Source organism: Bombina bombina, chromosome 5 (genome assembly GCF_027579735.1).
Source record: "Bombina bombina isolate aBomBom1 chromosome 5, aBomBom1.pri, whole genome shotgun sequence".
In the NCBI taxonomy this organism is placed as follows: Eukaryota; Metazoa; Chordata; class Amphibia; order Anura; family Bombinatoridae; genus Bombina; species Bombina bombina.
The window spans coordinates 1,052,356,120-1,052,368,606 of record NC_069503.1 but is presented as its reverse complement, the minus strand read 5'-3'; the positions used below and the strand labels follow the sequence as shown (position 1 = coordinate 1,052,368,606).

The following is a 12,487-nucleotide window of genomic DNA, read 5'->3' as shown; positions in this document are numbered from 1 at the left end:
AGAACCAAAAAGGCCCATCAAGTCTACCAATATTACATGTTACTTTTTCCTTAGGATAGCCTTATGCATGTCCCAGGCATTTTTAAATTCCTTTACAGTCTTTGTGTTTACCACCTCAAATGGAAGTTCATTCCATGAATCCACCACCCTTTCTGTAAAAAAAATGCTTACTTAAATTTCTCCTGAATCTGCTACCTTCTAACTTTAGCATTAATTGTTTTGGCATTAATTTTTTTGTGAAAAATGCTTTCAGCTTCTATTTTATTAAGTCCCTTCATATATTTGAAGGTTTCTATCATGTCACCTCTTTCCCTTCTATCCTCTAAACTATACATATTTAGATCATAGAGTCTTTCTTTGTACGTTTTATATTTTAGACCATGTACCATTTTAGTAGCCCTCCTTTGGACAGCTTCTAGTTTATTTATATCTTTCTGAAGATATGGTCTCCAGAACTGTACACAGTATTCCAGATCTGGTCTAACTAATGATACGTAAAGTGGCATAAGAACCTTGCTATTTCTGCTACTAATACCTCTTCCAATGCAACCAAGCATTTGACTGGCCTTGCTGGCTGCACTGCGGCATTGTGTACCAAATTTTAAATCATCTGAAATAATAATTCCCAAATCCCTTTCTTCTTTAATTACAGTCAGTAATGTACCATTGAGACTATAATTGGCCTTTGGGTTTTTGGATCCAATATGCATAATTTTGCTCTTGGTAATATTAAATTTCAGATCCCATTTATTTGAACAGTCCTCTAGTTTATTAATATCACAGTTCATTTGATCAACTCCTCCAGGAACATCTACCCTGTTACAAATTTTTGTATCATCAGCAAACAAGCAAACCTTCCCCTTAAGCCCACTTCCAATATCACTTATGAAAATGTTAAACAAAACAGGCCCAATAACTGACCCTTGGGGAACACCAAGAGCATGTAAACATTAGATATTTCTAAACTCAGGACAAAATTTAGAAACTATTTAGCATGGGTGTTTTTTGATGGTTGTAGATGTGATGTGAACAGATTTTGGGAGTCAAATTTAGAAAAAGTATCTTTTTTCAAACTTTTCATCATATTTTATAATTTGTTTTATAGTAATTTATATGATATAATAAAAATAATGGTATCTTTAGGAAAGTCCATATAATGGCGAGAAAAACTGTAAATAATATATGTGGGTACAGTAAATGAATAAGAGCAAAATTACAGCTAAACACAAACACTGCAGAAATGTAAAAACAGCCCTGGTCCTGGTAAGAATATTAAAAATGATCTGGTCACAAAGGGGTTTTTAGGGAGCAAACAGTTAAAATTTGAATCAATGCATTTCTTTTTTGAATATAAGCATGTTTGTATTAGAAGAAATGCTTTTAGTTAAAGGAATAACTGTTTTAGAGGCATACATACATATGCTACGAGTGTCCTGTGCACTCTAATTTAAACACCAGTTCTGATGATACAGCAAGCAGTGGCGTGTATTGTATTGTTATTCCGATTACAGCCACAGTGAGTAAAGAATTACAATAGTATCCAGGACATCGATACAATATATACTAAGACTGCCTTAAGGTTTGTATCTTTCATCAAGGAGAGACTTTTTAAAAATACCACGGATAAGATTATCCACTGATATTATACACCGATTTTATTGTATATTTTATACTGACATATTGTACAACTAATACGTTTGAAACAGATGCATCCGATTTTATTATATGTTTCATTATGTTATTAAACATTTTTTATTCAATATGGGAAATGAATAGCTTCTTTTAGCGTCATCCTCATTTGGTAACAGTGGCGTGAGCGTCTATTATGAAAAAAGCGATAAAGTTCCAAGGAGCCTCCAAAGTATGAAATAAAACCAACTTTATTTCAATGCACGATTAAAACATGGATACAGGAGGATGGAAAAAGCAATCCAAGCCAAAAACATGTCTGACCGGTTTCGGTCCCAGAGACCGTAATCATAGACATAAAGAGTAACACTTGTGTGTAGAATTTCAAGGATAAAACCACAATCTAATTGGTTAAAACCACTGGCTAGTAAATTAATGCCTCTTAAAGACACAGATACACAGAAAGTAAACAATGTATATATATATATATATATATATATATATAAAAAGAACAGAATTTCCATTAAGGACAAAAAGTGGATATTATGGAACATGATAAACAGGAGCAATAAATACATAATAGCGCCATTAGCGCATATAGCCATGTATACATTAATGGACATAAATATTTCACTCTTTACCTTTACTCTAAACATTATAGACATGTATATATATCAAGCTCACATTATGTAAAATTGTGCACCCTGTGAATACAAGATAAACATAATATTTACCTACATAATAGACCTAGGTGAGAATACAAAGGATAATGAGCAGAAACACATGCATGTAAACATATAATCTAGTTCCCAATCATATGTATACATATACACACCAGCTGTCTTAGAAGGGAGTATAAATACGCATGCATATGACGCAATCATAAATGGAGAATGGGTATACCGTATATATTATAAAAGTTATGCCAAAGTAATAAGGCCGAATAACTTCAGATTACATCTGTGTACATAGAAAGTAATTGTCTAAATGTAGGGAGCAGGTTAGAGTAGTCCCCCCATAGATGCGGAGTCAGAGAAATTACCTTACTGGACACAGGCTGAATTAGAGTGTCAATAATTAATTATATCATATTCCGAGTTAAAACCTGACGGAACCAAGCTATTGAGCCTGAATATCCAGTAAATCTCCTGCCGGCAAAGCAGGGATAATTTATCTCCACACGGGGGGGTCTTTTAATTTGTTCAATAGCTCTCCAACTGAAACTACTCACATCCTGGTTGTGTACAGGAAATGTCTAGATAGTGCAGAGCAGGGTTTTTCACTCGATATATAGAAAACATGTTCCCTAATCCAGGTACTTACATCTCTAGTAGTTCTGCCTATATAATGCCTGGAACATTGTGTACATTCAATTAAATAAATAATAAATGTACTTTTACAATTGACACAACCTTTTGTTTCAAAAACCTCCCCAGAATGAAAGGAGGTAAATGTTTTTCCAACCTGGATGTGATCACACGAGGTGCATACACGTCTCCCACATTTATAGGTGCCATTACAATGTAGCCATGTGTTCTGAGATGCACCATCCTTGAGCATACTTGGAGACAGAATATTACCCAGAGTGGCACTTCTCTTGGCTTTAAACATGCACTCATTCTCAATTCAGGTGCACATTGCAGCAAACGTTCATTTGTTTCTCAAATGCTCATAGTAAAAACTGCTTCAAGTAAAAATTAATATAAGTATATTGCAAAAATCCTTCTATTCAGAATAAAAATGTAATTGCGCACATTTTAGTTTTGACAATTATGTCCTTTGAATAAGCCACAGTTTAACAAAGGATACAGAGAGAAGAGAGAGAGATAGTTAAAGGGACACTAAACCCAACATTTTTCTTTCATGATTCAGGTAGAGAATACAATTTTAAACATCATTCCAATTTACTTCTATTGTCTAATTTTCTTCATTCTTTAGATATCCTTTGTAGAAGAAATAGTGATGCATATGGGTGAGCCAATCACATGAGGCATCTATGTGCAGCCACAAATCAGCAGCTACTAAGCCTATCTAGATATGCTTTTCAGCAAAGGATATCAAGAGAATGAAGCAAATTTGATAATAGAAGTAAATTAGAAAGTTATTTAAAATGATATGTTCTTTCTAAATCATGAAAGAAAAAAAATGGGTTTCATGTCCCTTTAAATTAGATAATGTAAATTAGATTTTTTTTATGTATGCATTTTGCATTAGTGCATCTAAATAACTATGCATTCAAAAGTAAAGTAAAAACCTTTAAATTACAAGATTCTATTTACTTTTTTGCTGCCAATGTTTTTCAATAGCTTAACTCCACCTACCACCTTTCTTGTTTGAAGGAAATAATCCTGAATTGTTATTGGAGAAGATAATACTAATGACAGTCATTATGTTAGCGAAATATTCATTGTTTTGCAGTTCCATATCTAATAATACCTGCTGAAGTCAGTTAGGATTAGCTATATGGCAGGGTTAGATTAGTGAAGCCCTTACAGTTGTCAGAATTGGATATTTTCAGACTTCAATTACAGGAAAAGGGTAGAAAATAAATGATAAATGTATATTGCAAAGTTGTTTTACATAATTAAACATTTTGGGCTAGATTACGAGCTTAAACTTCGCTAGAACCTGTTTGTGCAGGTTGGGTAGCATGTCGTGTTTTGCGTTTTAGGTCTAACGTGGTGTTGGGTTAGTGCAAATGAAGAATTGCTAGCCTCAATTAAATATATTAAAAATATATTTAATTTTTTTATATATATAATTTTACAATATCTATAATATGTTCTACTAATTATTATTAATTTTTGTTCAAAATTTAATATTTCAATAACTCAATATAAGATTAGTAATTCTTCATTTGCGCTAACCCAACACTGTGTTAGATCTAAAGCACGAATGCAGATGCACGTTACATAGAATGTAATATTTATTATTAAATATACAGTATATTTCTATATATCTGATGTTAATTTAAAATAGATAGCAATACCTATATAGCTATAGAAATATATATATATATATATATATATATATATATATAGATATATATATAGATATATACACAATACAAATTACATTATTCTGTAAGTGAAGATCATTGAAATGCTAGATATGTACAGTAAATATACAGTAAAACACATAAATATTTAAATACATATGCACACACATGAATACATATATATATATATATATATAAAAATACATACACATATTTAGTCATGTATATGTATGAATATATATAATATATCCCTTTACATATACCATATACCTTTTAACTAATAACTTTTTTTAATATTTATATGAATATTTTTTATCAGACAGTGTTTATATGAGTGTAATTGTAATTTTGAATGCATTTATGTTGTGTTTATTACAAAAAAAAATTACGCACTACTCTTTACATGAGGGCTTCAGTCACAATAACCCGACGAGCATAAAATACTATTGCGCTCTCACAATCGTGTTTACTTTCAACTCGTAATATGCACGCTATTTTAGGTGTGCACAAAAAAACAATATCGCGAGTGAGCAGCAGTTAGGGCGCCACTTGTAATCTAGCTCTTTATAATAAAATCTCAAAATGTTTACTATTCCTATAGTTCTGCAAAGGGATTAAATACATAGGCAAAGTCCCACTAAAAACTTGTACAGACTGTTTTGTGACTCCGCTCCTTCTTTACTCACTGGCTTGTAGATCAAGAATGGGACTTTACCTATGTGTTTAACCATGCTGTTGGGGTTAATCACACAAAATCTATGCTCATTTAGAATCGCTTCTACCAGCACATATATTAAAGATACTAAGATGAAGTCATTTTAAAAAGGAGCACATATAAATAATATGTAAAGTTATACATCCCAATAAAAGGCAAGTTTGAAATAACACTGTCCTGCATGTTTTTAAAGTTTCTGAACACATTTTGGGGTATATATAAAAGCTAAATAGTCTATCATAGGGACCATTGCAGAATAACCTTCTGCGTGTAACTGAAAAAAAAGCAAAAAAAGTGTTTGTGAATTGTAATTATTTTTAATCCCCAATCTAACATGTCCGTTTGTGCTGATTAATACTTAGGGGGAGATTTAATAAACAGCGGATGCTGCTTTTTCCGCCTGATGTTTCCGGCTCGCCGCTCCTAAACTTGTCCGCCACCTCTTAGGTGGCAGACTGCATAATCCCAATCCGATCCGGATGATTGACACCCCACGATTGGCCGTGAATGTGCAAGTGGCAGCATTGCACAAGCATTTCACCAGAAATACTTGTGCAATGTTAAACGCCGACAGCGTATGCGATATTGGGCGGACATGATTAGCTTCAGCGCATCAAGTCCGCCCGACACTTAGTAAATCTACCCCTTAGAGTTTAATACAAACAATAACAGTAGATTATAAAAGGACTAGCAAAATCATTAGTGACTCCTCTCACCCTGGCCACAACAATTAGAATTGTTGCCTTCTGGAAGGCATCTGAAAGCACTGAGTACTAGAACATCTGGGAACAGCTTTTTCCCACAGGCCATTTACCTTATGAACAATTAGTGCACCTCTATGGTCCTTCCCAGTAGAGCACTACCATATCTATTGCAGTCCTTACTGTTAGTGCAATACTCTATGGTAATACAGTCTCTTGTATATATTGCACATAAGTCTTATTATTGTACATTGTATCTCGTTTTACTTATGCATCTGTTGTGATATTGTATGTATAACGCTCATTCACCAAGAGAAATTCCTTGTGTGTGCACGCACAATAAATCTATTCTAATACTGAAACAAATATAATTATGGAAGTACAATGTACCTTCATGCCTGCAGCAGCTGCAGGACCACTTGGATCCACCGCTTGAATATGGCACGGTTTATTCCCGCGCACCACAAACCCCCATCCTACGGCATCACTGACAACCTACAAGGAAACATGCAGATTTTATACAAACAAGGAAACTCACACAATATTAACATAATAACCAAACTGTCAGAATATGTAAACTACTGTATTCCTAAAGGAACCATATAATCATTTACATTAAACACACACTCATTTTAATTAATATTGTAATTGATGACACAAGCCATAGAACGGTGTAATAAACTGATAGCAACAACTGTCATTTCTAGGTTTGTTGCATTTAGGAAATGTAATTATTCCAGATAGTAACTGATAAATCTGTTTATATAAATGGTGTCATCAATTCCCTACATTCATTTTATTTAAGAACATTCTTAAAGGGCCGTGATAGGATTACAATGAAATGCTCTAATTTGTTGGAGCATGTCATTTTACCACTAGCGATGCAACAAAGCTTTAAGCCCGGCAAAGGGGTTAAGCGCACAGTTAAATTACCGCTCAGGACCCGCAGAGCACTACAGATCCCAAGAGGAAACTGCAGCTGATCCATTAAGCAGTGCTTGTTACACAGCTGGGTCATTTGACTAGAGCTGCTTATTGGAGACAGTTTCCATTTGGGACCAGCATTGCTCTGACGGTCCCGAGTGTTATTTTAACTGTGTGTTTAACCCCTTATTGGCGTTTAAACACATAGCCCTGTCACTAATGATGAAATTAAATGCTCTAAATAATTTTATCACTATAATGGCCCTTTATTTATTACAGGAAATGCTAAATCTATTTTATCTTTTCCCTATTATATGGCAGTAATTTTTAACACTGAAAAACTATTTGAAAGTCATTGCCAATTAAGAACAATCTAAACTGCAGGAAAAAATAAGTATTAGCTTCCGGAAAAAAAAAGGTATTTCTTACAACAGTAAATTCTATTTAAAACAGACCAGACCCCATCTCAAATTCTCAAGGGCAGTGGACAGGAAAAGTGTAATACACTCAAAAATGTTATGTGGACAAACCTGACTTTTAGTACTGAAAGCTGACTACATTTACATTTAACTAATTAAGCATTAACAGCTATGGACTTCCTCCTTCTAATGCTAATTATACATATTAGCCAATGAGCATTAAAGGGACAGTATACTGTAAAATAGTTTTTCCCTTAATGTGTTTACAATTGCTTTTTTTACCAACTGCAGAGTAAAAAATGTATGAAAATGAGCTTTTAAGGCTTATTTGTGTATATTAAAGCTCTGATTTTGTGTTTTGAAGCCACAACCTAATAAAATGGGTTGAGCTTGTAGGTATAATCAGATCTCATTACTGTATCACATTGTGTACATATACATGCTTCTTTATCTTATATCTGTCCTTAAAACAATCACCAATACTTTGAGAGAACAATGGAAAATCAACATTTTATTACCTTATCTCTTCTATAACCCACTGGGAGTGTAATTTCTTCTGCTGGCTGTGTTTACAAAGCTTATCTATAGCTGGTACGCGCGGCCACAAACTTTCAGAATAGGTGGGGATACCACATGCTAAATCAACAATTTCAAATGCCAATATAAGGGTAAAGGAGCTACTTGTAAACAATTTAATACACTCCAGCAGGTAAAGTGGATCATTGTGAACAATTTAAAGGGGAGAAAATTTTTGAGTAAACTGTCCCTTTAAGAGGAAGTATCTAACACTCACTCAGCTTTATCGAGCATTATCAGGAAGTGCACAGCTGACACTGCTGTATTTGCTCCAGTTTAAATGTCAACAGCTTTGCTTCACATTTTGTTGACAAAGAAAAATAATCATCATGTTTAAAGGGACATTAAAAACCTTGTAATATAAAATGATAAATTGTGTATAAAAAACTTTAAAATATACTTTCATTATTTATTTTGTCTCCTTTGCCTGTAATTTCATTCTAACAATCAGGTGTTTTACCGTTTCTGTTAAAAGAGGAAGTGCAGAACACATATTTCACACAGTCATTGGATACACACTCTAGTGATTTATTTATAACTGTCTCTAATTGACTTCACCAGAGAAAAAAACATAAGTAACAACATGGCAGCTCCCATTGCTTTATAGACACTAAAATTTACACTTATTTTGTCAATATTTAAACAATTAATTAAAGGGACATGAAACCCAAATATTTTATTTCATGATTCCGATAGCGCATGTGATTTTAAACAACTTTCCAATTTAATTCTATTATCTAATTTGTTTAGTTCTCTTGGTATTTGTTGTTTAAAATGATATATAGATAGGTTCAGGAGCTGCTGAGATTGGTGGCTGCACAAATATGCTTCATGGCGGCTCACCCAATGCATTTAACTAGCTCCCAGGAATGCATTGCTGCTTCTTCAACAAAAGATGCCAAGAGAATGAAGCAAATATTATAAGTAAATTGGAAAGAAATATTTTAGGTTTCATGTCCCTTTAAACTTTAAAAAATACATCCACATGTTCTTCTCAGACTAATCTTTTCTTTGAATGTATCATTCTATCTAGCATTTATTTAGTGTTTAATTTCCCTTTAAATCGATGCTAGAAATATTTTCACATATTGTCACATTAACTAAAGAAACTTAATTTATTCAAAGGGGAAGTCAATTTGCCAGTGAAGCGCACTGTTGCAGAACCAGAACCACATTTAAGTTAATGGGTATAATTTAAGGAAAGTGTTATAAACAAAATCACAAATGCAATTTATCATAATATAAAGCAGTGATGTAGCAGTCTTTACTCATCTACATGGGCTCAATTTATCAAACACTGGCAGACAGGGGCGTACATATTTGCCCCTGTCCGTCCGGCATCTCTTCAGGTGGGCAGCAATTCACTGACTGCATTTACCATTGCACCTCTCCTTTGCGCTTGAATGTAACCCACCCCCCTGCCAGCACACAGCCAATAACGCCTGGGTAGGAGCTGTCAATGTCCCCGGTCAGAAGAGACTGGGGAGATTAAAATTCTCCACCTAAGAGGTGGAGAACAGGGCTGGGAAGCAGCAGTCTAATGACCGCTGCTTGATAAATTGTGACTGCAGGTTCGCTTGTGTGAACCTGCAGTCGAAGTGGAGAAAAGAGCTTGATAAATCCACCCCATTATGTATGTAAATAGATTAATAATATGGTACATTAAAAGTATTTCACATTGAAGTACTAATCTTGCAGGGTCTTTTTTGGGCAAAACAGAACTCGGCAACTTGCAGGTACCCCTCTCATATGTTAGTGTGATCCAATACTCGCGAGAGCAAGATCAACTTCATATGAGAGTGAAACGTCCCCACTACCACCAGCTATTCTGTTTTGGTTATCACCAACTACAAGTCCCTTTCTTACCGGTATTGGTTTAATTAATTTGTCTGTTCACTAGACCTTTATGTAAAAGAAATTTTGCAGTAATTCCCCACTGTATTTTAATGATACAATTGTATATTGGTAATACTGGACGTCCAGTTAGTTAGCAGTTTGCATTGTATTTTATTTTATTTTTATTCTTAATCTTCTATTTATATATTAATACCTTTTGTTATCTTTTAGCTCTACTAAGAGCACAGCTACCGCAATTATCTGACTCTAGGATTAGCCTAGTGACATAGTTGCTTTATCAGTGTATAGGATACTTTTCTCACCTACCTATTGTAATTTGCTTATTCAAGCTCATCCTTAGAGTTAGGCTATTTAAATTTTATCCACTACACTACACTAGATATACGTTTGGTACACATGTGCTTTTTATTATTTAGGATTTTATGACTTATACTCTATATCAGGAGTGTCCAAACTTTGCTCTCCAGAGGTTTTGGAACTACATTTCCCATGATGCTCAGCTAGATAAAATGCTGGCTGAGCATCATCGGAAATGTAGTTCCAAAACCTCTGGAGAGCAAAGTTTGGACACCCCTGCTCTATATTGTATTTAATAAATGTGTTTTTATATAATATTTGACTTTTGTCTTTATATAAATACAATTTAGCTTTCTTATTGTATTATGGTATTTAATAGCCACTATACATAATTAATAGCGCAACCACATGTGGATGAATCTCAAAGATATTTGACCATTGTTACCTAAAATTTATTTTCCTTCTCACCTCTGGTTGCATTAGCTACCATTGAAACCTCATTTAAACCATACTGAGTATCACTCATTTATTTTGATCACCTTACCTCAGCTGTAAGCGCCAGTACTATTCTTTTTATTCTTTACCTCACTCTTTGGTCTTTTTGAGAGGGACCATTTATGTATTTGGCTAGGTAGAAATAAGCGCTGATTCTAACTCCTTTTCAAAACAGAACTCGGGACATCCCTAGGACCAGCATTTGCTATACTTTGTGACACTGCATGCATTTCTCTAGGGTCTTACCTGTCCCAACATACTCTGCACACATGCATGTGGCCATATGCTATCCTCCCAACAATGTCAGCACAAATTGGAAAACATTTGTTTAGCCAATAATTGTTCTTTCTGTAATGCCTCACGGTACACAACTTTTACATTTGCATAGCTATCTAAAGTTTTTTTCATGTCAAGGTTATGCATATATTTTTTTAAAAAGGAGACTCTATAAAACCTCATAATAGCTCTATTTTATATGTGTTTTCACTATTGTTGGATTAACTGGATGTTTTGCCTAGAATTGTGCCACTCAACAGTCTTAAGGTAATTACTAACCAACTACCCTTGTTTCTCTACAACAGCAGAGCAGGCCATATGAAGGATTGTACCCAGTCTGTAGGTATATGGCCATCTACCTCCTACCTAAGCCTTTGGGTCCACTTACTTTTACATTTACTTCGGGCCTGTTAAAGAGTGAAAAAATAATGTGAGTTAGCAGATGCTACAAAACATGTATGCTTAAATCCATAAAGGCTAGTAACTTCTGTCCCAATTCTGTCCTGAGGCCAATAATAACAAATAAAGTTGCAAATAAAATACCATACTGCTCCTTTTAAAGCATTTTAATGGGGGCTACCCTGTGCATGTTAAGCAGCCTGGAGGCGGGGTCTCATCTCATTGGTGAACTGGCTGCTACGGTGAGTAAAGAAATAATCTATATATTCATTGTGCTGCTTATAATGAGAGGATAGAACATTAATCATGTCACCAGGTTATATATTTAGTCATTAAAAATTATCTTGTGCAAATGTAATACTCATATTTTATCAGACTCTTCAACAGGAACAAAATGTAATCAGTTATAATTGTGATCCAAAGGGTTATTTGGTCATATTATAAATTTAAATCTTATGCTTTTTCATATCTATTGATGATTTAATGATTTATATTATAATGGGACTCATCCAAAATGAAGTGTAGCCTAAGAAAATGTGTTTTTGAGAGGAGAAAGATTAACCGTTATACGCAAGATGAATGAACGGTTTCTATATTATTAAGAAAACACTTATAAAAATATTGTAAACGTACAGTCAGAGTCTTTCTTGTGTAGGGAGCGACTGGTGCCAGGAGTTCATCCACAGTAACCGGTCTTTTCAGAACTGCAGAGACAAAGAAGATGTATTGTAGACATAATAGAAAGAATTATATACATCTTACATTCTAAAATCATCTGTTTTACTACCAGGTCTTAAATTATTTCAGTTCACAAGGACCAGTAAATACAGTAGATTTGCATAATAAACAAATGATAAAAAGAAAATACAATAGCACTTAGGGCTATTGTATTTTCTTTTTATCATTTGTTTATTATGCAAATCTACCATTTGTTTATTATGCAAATCTACTGTATTTACTGGTCCTTGTGAACTGAAATAATTTAATAATTTAAATAGATTTTTTTTCTGACAAATGTCAAAGTTACGTCTATTTCCACTCCCCTTGTATCATGTGACAGCCATCAGCCAATCAGAAATGCATATACGTATATTCTGTGAATTCTTGCACATGCTCAGTAGGAGCTGATGACTTAAACATGTAAATATAAAAAGAGTGTGCTATTTATGTTAATGGAAGTAAACTAGAAAGTTTACATATG

General features: G+C 33.9%; 1 protein-coding gene across 1 annotated transcript in view; it reads right to left on the bottom strand.

Annotated features, from left to right (window-relative positions):
- Nucleotides 1-12,487, bottom strand: part of DEPTOR (DEP domain containing MTOR interacting protein) — a 293,215-nt gene that overhangs the window by 69,479 nt on the left and 211,249 nt on the right. Inside the window, 2 exon segments of the mRNA XM_053715320.1 lie at nt 6,434-6,538; nt 11,920-11,990. Coding sequence (XP_053571295.1) covers nt 6,434-6,538; nt 11,920-11,990 — 176 coding nt within the window.